This window comes from Lipophrys pholis (genome assembly GCF_963383615.2).
Source record: "Lipophrys pholis genome assembly, chromosome: 16".
In the NCBI taxonomy this organism is placed as follows: Eukaryota; Metazoa; Chordata; class Actinopteri; order Blenniiformes; family Blenniidae; genus Lipophrys; species Lipophrys pholis.
In genome coordinates, this window is record NC_137634.1 from 9,059,417 (window position 1) to 9,073,975 (window position 14,559).

General features: G+C 43.3%; 3 protein-coding genes across 4 annotated transcripts; 2 read left to right on the top strand and 1 right to left on the bottom strand.

The window, feature by feature from the left end:
- Positions 1 to 226: 226 nt before the first annotated feature.
- ccdc61 (coiled-coil domain containing 61) lies at positions 227 to 6,525 on the bottom strand. 2 transcript variants are annotated; one of them, XM_080482883.1, is made up of 13 exons: positions 6,292 to 6,525; positions 5,135 to 5,292; positions 4,893 to 4,975; positions 4,195 to 4,355; positions 3,965 to 4,117; positions 3,677 to 3,884; positions 3,513 to 3,595; positions 3,168 to 3,385; positions 3,003 to 3,081; positions 2,711 to 2,908; positions 2,595 to 2,628; positions 1,865 to 1,931; positions 227 to 1,435 (listed from the first exon to the last, which is right to left on the bottom strand). In XM_080482883.1, the coding sequence occupies exons 2-13, from the start codon at positions 5,280 to 5,282 to the stop codon at positions 1,341 to 1,343; spliced, it is 1,527 nt and encodes a 508-aa protein (XP_080339009.1). In that variant the 5' UTR covers positions 5,283 to 5,292; positions 6,292 to 6,525; the 3' UTR covers positions 227 to 1,340. The 2 variants fall into 2 exon arrangements, with proteins under 2 accessions (XP_080339009.1, XP_080339008.1); XM_080482882.1 differs by having other exon boundaries at positions 3,495 to 3,595; positions 6,292 to 6,520.
- itpkca (inositol-trisphosphate 3-kinase Ca) lies at positions 5,812 to 10,226 on the top strand. Its single transcript, XM_080482896.1, has 7 exons — positions 5,812 to 5,911; positions 8,345 to 8,457; positions 8,570 to 8,783; positions 8,880 to 9,084; positions 9,238 to 9,339; positions 9,406 to 9,477; positions 9,564 to 10,226. The coding sequence occupies exons 2-7, from the start codon at positions 8,409 to 8,411 to the stop codon at positions 9,768 to 9,770; spliced, it is 849 nt and encodes a 282-aa protein (XP_080339022.1). The 5' UTR covers positions 5,812 to 5,911; positions 8,345 to 8,408; the 3' UTR covers positions 9,771 to 10,226.
- Positions 10,227 to 12,092: 1,866 nt separating this feature from the next.
- Positions 12,093 to 13,649, top strand: kcnk12l (potassium channel, subfamily K, member 12 like; the record flags this gene model as incomplete). Its single annotated transcript, XM_080482885.1, has 2 exons — positions 12,093 to 12,477; positions 12,643 to 13,649. 2 exons carry the CDS (start codon positions 12,093 to 12,095, stop codon positions 13,647 to 13,649), a joined length of 1,392 nt encoding a protein of 463 aa, XP_080339011.1.
- Between the last annotated feature and the right edge of the window lie 910 nt (positions 13,650 to 14,559).

Below are 14,559 nucleotides of genomic sequence, written 5' to 3' on the forward strand. Positions count from 1 at the left end.
ATATTTTACTTCTCCCGTGAATCCCACAGAACTCTGCAGCTGTTCACATACGGAGTGTTTTTTTCCCAGGAGGAAGGCTCTGTGCCCACAAGTTGAATTATTGAAACCAAGCCAGCCGCAATGCTTGAACATCCTCCGCCGTTCCCTGGGGCTCCACATCAGCTCACAATAGGAAAGCACACGACTCAAAACAAAAAATAAATAGTCTGCACGCGTTACATTTCTTATCAAATATTTTTAAGAGGTAATAAAAGGCATTGCATAGGAAAAGGGAACAGAAACAGAAGATTTGGCAGTTATCACAGAAAGTTCTCGTACACTTGCTCAGTGAGTTCAGTGTGGCTGTAATGTACAGATATCCAAAGTCAAACCATGTTTATTTGTGTTCAGTATCAAAAGGGACCTATTCTCATCATCATCCTCATTTTCATGTGCAGCTTTGCATGATTTACAGTTAAGGCAAATCCTTATTCCTCTGGTATCGAGCAGCTTTGTGGTTCATCCCGTCCGGAGTCGAGCCGTTTTAGCTTCTGTCCTTTAAGCCGATCCTGAATCAGCACGCGGAGACAAGAGTGATAGGATGTCGGCTCCTGCAACCCGGACCCACTGGAGACGTAGTTATTGTTGATGTGTGGGAACAGCACCAAACACTCGCAGAACACGTGTCCCTGTTAACACTTCACATGGAGTTGGGAAGTGTCGGTGCACGATGTGGATCAAGTCGAGGAAAGGAGCTTAAGGAAAAGGTTGAACTCCCGATTTATGGTGACATGTAAACTATAACCGTCTGTCTTTTCATGAATGGGAGCTGGAAAGAGGTGTCGGCATGCGGTGGACAGAAGAAGCAACCGTCTATCACAGAATTCTGTTTTCTTATCAGGCAGTTTTGTAAGATGCCATCGCAGCTTCTAGGGACATTTAGGTGATTTTGATTTTATTACCTATTTAATCTCACATGAATTTACAAATTAATTTGATGCACATTTAATGTCAGACATGAAATAAAATTCTCGGAATTGTGAAAATCTAAAATCAAAAGCCACGGTGTCTGTAAAAAACATCTTTAAAAGTGAAAGTAAAAACAGGATCAAAACAAAAAAGCCTGAAAGTTGAGCTACTTTCAGATTAGATTTAAATGAATGCACGTGTAAAAAAAAAAAAAAAAAAAAGACAGTCACATCTTAAGTTAACAAAAACTTTGAATATTAAAAATAATATTCATTTTAGTCCACAAAAGGTAGTCCCATGACCTTCACAGTGATGGCTGTAGTTTCCTGAAGTCGTTTCCCCAGAGTTAGAGAAAAGATTGAGCTCTGTGGTGATGAGGCTGGAGCACCAGGTCAGTGTCCCGTATCCAAGTCTCTCATGTACTCCTGGAGGGCCTGCAGCCTCGCGTCGATCTCCGACAGCTCCGCTCCTCTTTCTATAGAGCTCTCTGGGGCGGATGATGGGGGAAAAAAATATATTAAAAAAAATCATGATTACCGTAATTTCCAGACCATAAGTCAATACTTTTTTCACACACTGAACGGCGAATCTATAGATTTTTTGGGGATAACGGGCTTCATGCCACCAGATTCTACTTCCGCAAGCTGTTGTGAGCTCCTCTGCTTCTCAAAAAGTGATATTTCTGCTCTTCGTGACCTCGTCTTGTGCTGCTTGATTCTGTGGCTGAGAAATCTTCCTCCTCAGAATCACAATCAGCAAATAACTGATAAAATACTTTATCAACAGAGATAATCAATCAATCTCTGTCTCTCATATTCAGGTGCATTCAATACTCCGGACGATACCATAGATATCTTTATAATGCACCCGTAATTATCTGTGATAATAGTAATAAATAAAAAAATTTAAAAGTCACCTTTGCCTTTAATCCTTTGTGTTGGAGTGCTGCATAAGGGCTTCCTGCTCAAAAGCCCTCCTCGAGACTGAAGACAGACAAATAGAAAATATAATATTAATAATATAATATTTAATAATATATATATTTATTTTTATCTTCCAAAAGTCAACAAATGAGTGAAATCTAAGATTCCTACTATATTATAAGCACAGCCGTCACAGTTTAACTTTAACATGTACTCCTTTCCACGGGTGAAACATGTCCAGTGTGAGTCTGGTTTATACTGTCTTGCTGCTTGAAATACTCTTGTATTTATGTAAAAACTGAGACGCGAATGCTCAGCTGCATACTTTCAGAACTAGAAAAATATATGATATCTAGAAAATACAAACAGAAAGCAGAGAAATGGAGCTTTGTGTCCATATCATTACAGTGATTCCCAGGAGTTCGGCTTAATAAAAACCTATCAAATATTTCAGTTTTCTTTGGGAAAAAAAGAAAAAGAGAAAAGGTACAAACATTTTTTGGGGGGGCAATTTTACAACCACAGTTGTCCTCGTAATAAGGTTCATAAAATTTGACATCATTGTGATTTTCTTTACATCTTCACCAGGAATCAGTGGACTGATGGCTTCACGCACACACACACACACACACACACACACACACACACACACACACACACACACACACACACACACACACACACACACACACACACACACACACACACACACTAATTACTCACCACACTGGGTCCGTTATAAACCTGTTTTCTCCCTCTGTGAATGCAGGAAAAATAGATTTAAAAAAAAAATAAGCTGTCAAACATTTGCTGCTACTTCTTCTAGGTAATCCAATCACCTGGTCAGAGTTTTGGCCATTTCATCCATGTCGACTAAAGAGCTTTCAGAGGAGTTCCTGCTCCCTCGCCGCTCGATAGACAAGCTCCTGCCTCTGCTGCCGGAGCGAACCATCTGAGGATAAGCCTCTCTGGAGCGCGAGCGGCCTCTCTCCGGGAGGATGGGTGACGTCAGCAGGTCCCTCCGCACCTTCCTCTGTCTGACGCAAAGGTACAGGGAGGAGGGGGGATGTTGGTCTGATTACACCGCTTATATCTGCACTGTAGCGAGCAAAAGAAAAATGTGGAACCAACTTCTTCAGTTCAGCTTCTTTCAGTCTGCGCTGCCGGTCCTGGATATACGCAGTTGGGTCAAAGCGTGGCCCCCGGGACCCTGGAAGACAGGATGAACCAACGCTGAAATATCACGGCACACCTGAGACTGATGGGCGACAGACGATGTGAGGCCAAGGGCAGTACCCGTGGGAGAAGGTGACGGCCTGGGGATGCGAGCTCGTGGTCCCGAGTCTGCTCTTCTTCCTCTTTCCATTGACCTTTGCCCTCCATCCTCGGTCCGGTCTCTCGACCCCGAACGAGCTCTGACCATCCCGTATCCAGACCGTCTCTCGCGTGAGAGAGAGCGAAAGATTTCGCCGTCGACTCGCGAGCCGATGCGGCCAGAGACCGGAGTCACTCTTCTACAGGCGGATAAAGGACAGATGTGCTCAGCAGCAAAGCCGGACTCAAATGTTCTGTCCAATATGAGTGTAAGTGAATGGAAGGAGAAAGAAAGTAAAGATATAGTACACGCTTAGATTGTCTAACCCTCTCCGTAGAATCGCCAATTCAGTGGTGAGACTCTTGACGCGAACGCGAAGACCACATTCTGATGCTTTCAGCTCCTCCAACTAAAAAGGAAACGAGGAGGAAACGTTCAAACCTTCAGGAAAACAAAGAATTCCCAGAAACGACCTCCAGAAGACTTTAACCTGCTCGATGAGAAGTCGCTGCTCCAGGCATCTCTTGCTTGTGGAGCGTTGATTTTTGGCCCTCTCCTTGACGAGCTGCTCCTCCAGCGTCCTCACCACGTCTCTGATCCTCCACTCCTCTCGTCCCAGTGTGGAGCCGCTTCCCGCCACCTGCAGCTGCTCCAGAACCTTTGACATGGCCTCCTTCTCCTCCTTCACCAGAACCAGCCTTCAACGCCGGAGGAAACACCAAAGATGTAACACGTCCATCTATCCTGATCAAAACCTGAATCCATAAATGCAACCTACTCTGCCCGAAGCTGCTGTAACTCTCGATCTGCAGACTTGCTCGCTCCGTGGGAGGTGAGACTGCTGAGTTCGGCTCGGAGGGCTCGGATCTCCTTCTGCAGGGCAGCGGGGTCGGGCTTCCCCACGTACGGCAGAGGTAGAGGATAGTGGATCCTAACCAAACCAAACAAGCGCCTTCAACACAAATTGAAGAATGAATGCAAGACCAGGATAACGGGTGAAGCACAAACCTGTCAAACTCCACCGTGTAAATGAGGATCAGGTATCGTTTGGCAGTGAAGGCAGATGATTGTTGATTCCCAAGAGGACGACTGACCACGCCGGCTTTTCTGTTCCGGAGCAGCTCCAGGTCAGCGTACGTTAGGAGGTCGAGTGTGACTGAATCACTCGTCTAGAGAGAAAGGTCCACTGAATTACAAGGCAGAAGTGTAAATAAAATAAACAAATACTTGTATAGCGGTGGTATTTTTTACACACACACATATATATATATATATATATATATATATATATATATGTATGTATGTATATATATTTTTTTTAATATGATCTGTGTTTATCTGTGGCATATTTGTTCTTCTTTTTACATTTTTGTGATCCACATGCTACTTTTAAGTTATTTATTTTGAAGGCATTATTAACAACTACTAACTGCCACTTTCTCTTATAGTGCTTGGCAGACTCTCTCCCTTTGAATACTGTTACTACACAGTCATTAAAAGGAGAAGGATTAAAAAAAAAAAAAAAAAAAAAAAAAGAACCCGCAGCCGAGTATAACTGTACATTTTTCACTAGAGTGGAAACACAGAACTGGAATAAATGAGACTCTTCCTCCGCTCACATGCAGCCTGAGGCAAATCTGTCTGTTCAAATCTTTCAACTGACTCTTGCTGCATTCGTCCAGAGTCGGCGATCGCCTTTAACTCACCTTCCTAACAGCGGATTCCAACATGCTGCAGAATATTGGGAACTGCTTGAAGTTGCCAGTTTTGCGAGTGAGGTCTTCAATGTCTGAGAAAGTGGAGGGGAAACAGAGGGACTACATTTTTGCCTGCAATCACACACACACACACACACACACACACACACACACACACACACACACACACACACACACACACACACACACACACACACACACACACTCTCTGATAAATGTGGACCACCTACATGCAGGATCAAATTCACCCCTCCACTGATCGGCCGACACCGAGTCCGAAATCTCAACGATCAGCAAGCCCTTGTCCACCTCTATCTTCACAGAAAACTCCACTCCTCGAAATACAATGTCCTCCATCACATCAGAGCCCTCGTCCATCACTCTGGGACTGTGTGGGAGGCAAAATAAATAAATAAAGAACTAGAAGTTACAGGAACCAACAACTGAAAATGTTCTGTACAGCTGTTATAACAAACATCACATAGAACGCTGAAAATACAATGTCACTGAAGAGTTACCACCTCAAGCTCTGCGATCGGTCCTGGGTTAACCGACTATAAATTGTTTAACAGCTGATGCAAACTGAGAAGAGTCTGTAGATATAGAGGAGTTTTGACAGAACTGTCATTTCAACCAGAAGTTATTTGAAAAAGTGTGTAAAGGAGGATTTGTTACGGTGGAGAAATGCAGTACCGGCAGTACATTTATGAAGGATCAGAGCTCTGTGTGTGGGGGGGGGGGGGGGGGGGGCTCACCTCTATGAAGCCAGATATATGTGTTAATAGAGCCATGTGAAAAAGTGTCATTACATTGTTATGCAGGTCAGGCCAGAGTCACCTGGCTCCACACAGCCTGTAGTTACACATACATACCTCGGGGGGCGGTACCGAGCAGGGTGCCTTTCTAAAGGTGTCATCAATTTTATTGAAAAAGTTGTGTTGGATCACTTGGATGGCTCATTTAGTGCGACAGTAACTCACCGGTGACCGATAATCACGTTTCGGGAGGTAAGTTTTCCAAACGGAGCGTGTCGCTGTTACATTATGCGCTTGACTTCACTTGAAATCTCGTGCTCAACCCAACGATCTACTGCAGGTGAAGATACTTTTAGTCCAGTGAGTTGTATTTAGGTTTGAGTTGTTTTGCAGCACCGACACGGCTGGTTGGTGGAATTTAACTACCACCTTAACCAGCAGCTCAGCTCGCGACAGTGAACATTATCGTTAGCTCAGGTTAGCTAGCAGCGACACTTTCGCTATTCAACGCAGTTTTTATAAATTGTATTACTATTATTTGAGTCGCAGCTCGTTAACCAGGTTATCCGTTAGCGAGACTCTCATTGTTGTTGTGTGTAAACCGACATGAGACAAGAGGTTAATAACGTTACCTTCAGTTGAATCGTCGGTCCTCGACATGTAGCTGGTCCCCGGTTCGCTCCGTCTTACCGTGCCGAAGCGGACGGACCGTTAACCGATCGTCTCGTGCTGCCCTTCAGGCTCCCGCACACTCTTTCTGGGGCGGCACCTTGGAGACAGGAGCGGTTCAAGAACCGGGAACCGTTAAATTCTTCTTCTTCTCTCGCCTCTGCCTCCGCCGCTTCTTCTTCGTTGTGGCCTGGTGTGGAGGCTCCGGGGGGCTCCGGCGTGTCGCTGCCCTCCATCGGCCCCGAGCGGACACTGTGGAAACACCAGCAACAGCAATAAAAAAAACAAAAAAACAAGAACACGTTCACTATGCTGAAGAAAGACTCTGTGCCAGTGCATATCACACATAAATAAATATATCTAAAACGAAACATTTTTCTCAATATTTATTGTAACTGTAATGAGCAGTGGTGTCAAACACATGCTGCCCAATTTCATCCTGATGGACCCAACTGGTAAAATATTCCCACAATAACCTTTACATTTCTTTGGAGTGATGCAGAGTATTCATTATGTAGATGTCTTTTTTAAATGCCTTTATAACTTTTACTAACAAAAATGACTACAATCTCAACCTAAAGCCAATGTTAACAATATGTTCTGGTGCAAATACAATGAAATGCCCCCAAAACACAATCCAAAGTCCAAAAATCAATGCTTTCTTTGAATTTTTTACAATTTGCTTATTGGTTTGGCAGGCCATCTTGGAACCTCTGGTGGGCCAGTTGCAGACCAAGACTTATCGGCTTAAAGTTGTGCTTTTCCAGCTTTTGATGATAATCTTTCATGCTTCTTCTTCTAAATCAAAGTATGTAACTAGCTAGTAATCCTAGCTTATTGTGGGCAATGTTTTACGAGCATACTTTTGAAAAAAATAAAAAATATGTATATATATAGATCATGGTGTCCTTTAGTTAAGGTGTCTCTCTGCCAGACAAAAGTAAGCATTTGGAGACCCTGAACTTGAAAGATTTCTGTAAAATAAACTTTGGAGTCGCACGTTCAGCGCTTTTCAAACCAGACATCCAAATTCATTTTGTCATATGCATCCATATACATAAGTCTCACACTACTGTGTTTGTTATTGCATGTATGCATTGAGTGTTTATGGCAAACGTAGACATCATAGGACCAGGGGGCTATATATGGTCCTCTGAGTGTCACTGAGAAATCCTGAATCAAATGAAAATTACTGTATATCATTCATGTGATACTGTCCAGCTATTATTGGTTTTATTACATCTCAAATTGTAAAAATGTTCATGTTATTGACCAGTATAACAATATTGTATTTGTTACTTTGCAAAATCTGTGTTTCACAGTGGAAAGAAACATGGGTAATAAAAAAAAAAAAAACATATTGTTTTTATTTACTTTTTTCCTGAACTTTAGTAAGAAATTTCAAAAATAGAACCATGATTACCAAGAAAAAAATATTGTAAATAAAACCCTGCTTTTTATAAAGAGCATCATGTGACCCTTTGGGGAAATTAGTTGCCCATCCCTGGTTTATGTTGTACACCAATTATTATCCTTATTCTATTGGATGTTTACGTGTAGGAATGAATAGATCATTGTTTCAACCTCACTTACTTAATAAAGACAATGCATTTTTTGGGCTTTAGGTTTCTGGCTGTAAGTAAATAGCCGCAGTGTGCATTTGTAATAGTTTTACGACACGAAAGACCCAAGAGACACTTTGACCGTGGGACAATGAATCAAGTGTTTTCAGTCTTCCTCTGTCTGTATAAAAGTCCATTAAGAGTTCTGAGTAGAAAACAAAAGCTTCTTGTAAATGTTTGATCAAGCTGACCTCTGCTTGCCTTCTCTCGGTCTTGGGGACAAGTCGTTTCCATGGAGATGATTTTCACCCCTGCTGACTGACCGAGTCTGAAGTCTGAGCTTCTCGCTGCTGATCGGAAAAGACATTTCATAAACACGAGCAGTGCTGGAGTGTGACCCGTTGTGGGCTTGTTAAAGAAATACTGATTAAGCTTTTTATTTTAATTTTTTTAGCTCTCTCTGAACAGAACTGTTAATGGAATAAACCAGAACCCGAGCGACTTCATATCTTTTCTCTATGACTCCCAAGAAACCTCAACAATGGCTGCAAGTGGTGGGGCATGCAGGTTTGTTTCATCCAGTCTCCCTCAATTACTTTTTTGAAGTGAAATTGTGGTTAAATGTTCAAGATTTTCAAGACATTGCTTACACCGTTTCCTTTCCTGATTGTCTCCACAGGGAGCTTCCATATTGGGGACTATGGCATGCTGCTGAAGAGGTTTTGTGAAGGCGAGCAGCAATGCTACCTGAGGCTGATGGAGGACTCTCTGAGACCTTTTGTTCCAGCCTACTACGGGGTTGTGCAGCATGGCGAGCACGATTACAACATGATGGATAACTTGCTGATCAATTTTAATGCACCTGCCATCATGGACTGCAAGATGGGAAGCCGGTAATTTCTAATGTGGTGGTTTTTTCTTATTCATGCAGATGTAATGCCGCTTTTTGTGCAGGACTGAAAAAGGCACTGTCCTTGTATGTGGCACAGCACATACCTCGAGGAAGAGCTGCTTATGGCCTGTGAACGACCTCAGCCTCGTCACGACATGTATGAAAAGATGGTGGCAGTGGATCCGGAGGCTCCAACAGTCCAAGAGAGAGCCCAGCAGGCCGTGCTGAAAACTAGGTACATGCAGTGGAGGGAGACGCTGAGCTCCACGACAACTCTGGGGTTTCGTATTGAAGGATTTAGGGTAAGCACTCAAACACCTAAAGGATCCAGTTTCATATAGAGAGTGTTATACTGAAGATCATGAGTTATTGAAGGGAACTGTATGCGTTTTGCAGCTATTTGTTATCTAACATTTGTCTCACTGAAATCCTGCCAACGTTACTTTCCTCTGCAGAAATCAAATGGAGAATGTCACACAAACTTCAAAAGGACTAAGAGCAGAGAACAAGTGGTGGAAGCATTTTTTGACTTTGTTGAGTCCAAAACGAACATTTTGGTGAGTGTCATCCTCATTTACTCGCATTTGTTTGTTTTGTCTAAAACATGGTATGTCTCCCTTCAGTGGGGTTATCTGACCAGGCTCAAACAGTTGCGGCAAGTCTTGGAAGAGTCCAAATTCTTCAGGACACATGAGGTCAGCTTGTTTGATTGAATGATTTTGTATTGATCCAAGTTGTGAGTGTGGTTTTTGTTATTTTACTAACAGCACCGTCCCTACAGGTTGTGGGAAGCTCCTTGCTCTTTGTGCACGACGACACAGGAAAAACGGGAGTCTGGATGATTGACTTCGGGAAGACGATGACTTTGCCACTGCACCTTACCTTGGACCACCGGACCCCATGGGCTGAGGGAAATCGGGAAGATGGCTACCTGTGGGGTCTGGACAACCTGATCAATGTACTAGCCAACATGTTGCCACTGACGTGAATCCCTCCTGAAAACACACGCGGAAATTCACTCTCATCCCTTCCTCCACCACTTAGAACGAATGACTGCACAGAAACTGGCTCATGAAATTGTTGTGCCGTGAAGAATTGAGGGAATTAATCAGGATGCAGTAATCATCCAAATCGTCGGTGTTTTGGAGTGGAAAGAATGTGGTTACCTACATATTCTGGAAACGTGAAATAATAACTTGATTTGACATTCTATACTAAATCCAGGGTTGTACTGATTAGGTCAACCTACAGTGTGGTGGAGTCAGGGTGTAGCCTCAGCTGGAGATGTGTGACCCAGCTGTCTATGGAGGACCTGTATACACACGGCTCAACCAATTACAAATGAAAAATGTCACCATCCCCCCTGGCTTGTGATGATCGACTGAAATGTCAAGGTGTGTCATTAAAATGGTGCTAAGACGTCAGTTTTAGCATTTCATTGGTTTATTTGTTTTTCCCTTTGATCATTATCATTTCCTGGGAGGAGAGGAATGTCACGACTATGATTTAACATGCTGGCTTATGAATTGACATATTTGTGAGTGTGGCTGTCTGTCTCTCTGTGTTTTTGATGGATGGCTGGCTGGCTGGATGGCTGGATGGATGGATGGATGGATGGATGGATGGATGGATGGCTGGCTGGATGGATGGATGGATGGATGGATGGATGGATGGCTGGCTGGCTGGATGGATGGATGGATGGATGGATGGATGGATGGATGGATGGATGGATGGATGGGTGGATGGATGGGTGATAATTTAAAAACAATACGGCTGTGCTGTATTTTTGAGTACCTTTTTTTAATACTAAAATGATACCACTATAATTGCTCCAAAACTTTATGACTCTGCTGATTTCACTTCAAAACAAAGTGACCAGTATGGACTGACCAATCAAAAAACGATTTGTCCAATATCATAAAGTAACTTATATCATCAAAAGTGGCGGCACTGGGTATCGGGCAACAATATTTTTGTAATATACATTTCTGTCTAATGATTGTTTTTATTTCAATGAGCTTGTGCACAGGCATTCTTATATTTCGATAAAACTACAGAAATGGTTCATCTAAACCAACAGTTTCCCCTTGTGGATAAGTGAGTGAGCGTTCAGAAGATTTGGAAAGGAGGAGAGCTTTACTAATATTACTAATATCATATAATCATTCTTTTGTTTTACATAATTTAAATCCTCACTATTATCATCAAGAATATTGTAACTATTGTAACTAACTACTTTTTGCCCCTTTTCTGCACGACAAGGCAGAAGTGCTGTCTGTCTGACACACCTGCCTGCTGCTGCCATTCAGCCATCAGGCAGAGGGAACCCCTGCCCTTACCTGCAGCACCAGACAAGATTAAAGGGAGAGCAGACAGAGCTACTGATAGCAGTGCTCAACAAATCCTCCCACACAGTCTGCAGCAACAACAAAAAGCCTTCTCAGTGGGTCTGGAAGCTTTACCTGACTGGTAAAAAACACAGACAGAGACTAATTATCTGCTCACATCTGTTCAATTGACTCATTGCATCACATCACTTCAGTGGTAAAGCGCTCTCCTGCTTAACATGAATTTACTTAATCGTATATTTGGTCTCAATTAATGTAGGCAGGGCTCCGTGGTTGAAAGCAATTAATTATGGGTTTTATTATGTAAAATAAATACGTGGTCGGTTGTATTGTGTTGGCAGCATCAGATCTTTATGGTAAAGTTCATTTAAGGTGTGTTAAAGGCTCCGAAAGGAGGATCTTACTGTTAACTGGCTGCGCCAATCAGGGTGTGCTCAGAGGAGGAGGGAGTGGGGAGGCACATGATGTCAGCGTATGAGAGATGAAATATCTGACAGACTCCCAGTTTGCATGGACGACGAGTGACGAAGAGTGGATGCTGACCAGGTACTATGGTTTCCTTTACTTTAAGTATTCACTTTCTTTTATTTCCTGTATTTAATATTAGGTGAATTACACATCATTTGTTTTTCATTGGTCAAATATTTTAAAATGCACTCGTTTCCACTTGTAAGGTGTTTCAGTGAAGGGTTTTTTCTTAAGAGCAAAATATGTATGCAGTGTAGCAGGCAAGATATTTATATTGATTTTCTTTGTGTTTTCTCTTCAGATGGACGGTTTTTCAACAGTGTCATCAAAGCAGATTTTTTCCTCTCAGAGATGTCCGTCAATCCTGTAATCATTGTAGAGCCAGAATACCACTTTGGTGTACCAAAAGTTCTATGTATGTATTTTGAACAGTGGGTGATGCCTTTTTCACATGAAGAGAGCGTGTGACTGTGCAGTACTGGCAGAAGCGGTGGATGTTGTTGCAGTGGTGTGTCTCTGCTACTGCTGTGCTCATGGCTCACAGGAGGGCTACAGGTGGCTGCTGCTGCCCAAGAGCACCCATGAATGAAGACAACGCTCGGTTCTTCCTGCTGGCCGGCCTCATCCTCCTATACCTATTGTGTGGGGCGGCCATCTTCTCAGCTTTGGAGCATCCCTTTGAGCTCCGTGCCCGTCTTCTCTGGAAACAGCAGTTGGACAATTTCACCAGGCGATACAAGGTGAACCTCGGCGCCCTGCACACTCTGCTGCGGCAGTACGAGGAGGCAAACGGAGCTGGGATCAGAGTGGACGCACTCAGGCCACGATGGGACTTTTCTGGAGCATTTTACTTTGTGGGCACAGTGGTCTCCACTATTGGTAAGTGTTCACTTTTAAATCTGTTTTGGACGTACTTTTAAAAAAAAAAATTTTTAATTTATGATCCTTCTTCTGAATTTACACATTACTTATGAGTTACAATCTGATTAAGAAAACCACAAAGCATGCTACTTAACCTTTAAATTTGTGTTTTGTCCTCTTCAGGATTTGGCATGACTACGCCAGCGACAATAGCAGGAAAAATATTCCTGATCTTTTATGGTCTTATTGGCTGTGCCGCCACCATCCTCTTCTTTAACCTTTTCCTGGAGAGGATCATCACAATGTTGGCGTACATCATGCGCTGGTGTCACGAGCGTCGGCTGAGGTGCGCTGGAGTTCGGGTGGTGTCGAGCAGAGAGGGGTCGCCTGGCGAGGAGGACAGCCTGGAAGGCTGGAAACCTTCAGTCTATTACGTGATGTTAATCCTGGGACTCGCGTCGGTTGTAATTGCATGCAGTGCCTCCACCCTGTACAGCTCCATGGAGAACTGGAGCTATGTGGACTCCCTCTACTTTTGCTTTGTAGCTTTTAGCACCATTGGTTTTGGCGACCTGGTGAGCAGCCAAAGACAGCAGTATGAATCCCAGGAAGCCTACCGACTTGGAAACTGCCTTTTCATTTTGATGGGAGTATGTTGTATCTACTCGCTTTTCAATGTCATTTCCATAATCATCAAGCAAACTCTCAACTGGATCTTGGGCAAACTGGTCTGCTCAGGCCAGTATAAGCTTTGTTCCTGCTCTACATGTAGCTGCTGGTGGCTTTGCTGCCCCTGCCTGCAGAAGAAAAGTCACAGCCAAAGACGTATACCTGCACGCCTCAGGCCAAAACGCATGAAGCGCAACGCGGTGCAGCCCATCTCCTCGCAACGCCCTGCGGGCAGACACCATTACAGAGACGGCTCAGTGGAGACAGTATGTGACAGTGAGACAGATGCCGGGACGGTGGCTGAAGTGTGCGTAGGGCGACGTCTGTCAGGAGAGATGATCTCTGTCAATGAGTTCATGGTCTCTAACAAAGTGTCTCTGGCACTGCTGCAGAAGCAGCTGAGCGAAACGGCACACCAGGGCCCACGGCAAAGTTACAGCCACCAAAATGGATTCTCTGGTGGTGTGGGGGCCTTGGGAATTATGAATAACCGCTTACAGGAAACCAGCGTGGATAGATAACTTCAGAATTTTAGTTGTTCCCATGCTGTGTACATTGCTTTGGATTCTGTATATTGAATCTCTTTTTCTTAAGCTACTCTTTAGGAAGCGATCAGACAAAAGCAATGATAACTGTCACCGTCACTACGAGTATACAAAATCCTTGTGTTGAAAATGTTTGGTCCAAACCATTTCAGACCACGGTGAACTTTTAGCATATTTTGTGTGGTGAGGAGAAAGAGAGTAAAAAGACGATTAAAAGAATTCAGCATCAGCTTAGAGAGGGGTCTGATGTCTTGAAGTGATTGACTCATACCAAAGCAATCAGAGGAAACAAGCAGTGAAGGACCACTTCAAAAGGACTGCTGATTTAAGAGTCTCGCACATGTCTCCCAAGCTGTTCAACATATGGCCGTATGCAAGGTGGTCGTCTGTATTAGAGAATGTACAGACACCGTAGCTACAGTGTCCATCAAGATAAGTACCTGCATATAGGAAACATATAAATCGTGATTTGTATGTGAACAGCTTCTCCAGAACATCACAGGAGCTTACAAGCACCATGGAAGAGATGTTTTAATTTGTTGATTGCTCGCAAGATAGTCGTCTTGCTTCATCATTCCATGTCATTGAAATTCATCATCATCATCATCATCATGAAAGACATCCAGGGTTTTTGAAAGAGAACATCTAATCAAACGTGGCTCGTCGAGGACCCACTTAAGTCAACAAGTGCTTTGCAAATATTCGAAGGATCACATCAACAGAGGATGGAGAAGGATTTAGTCTTCCCATGGCCGACTAGACAAGACTCTTTTCTATGCAAAAAAAACACCCTAATTTGAATCTATTTTGTGTATTTTTGTGTCATTAATGTGAAAAGATGGTATTAGAAAAAGCTTCCTGACTAGAGGTCTTCCGAGAGCTAGTC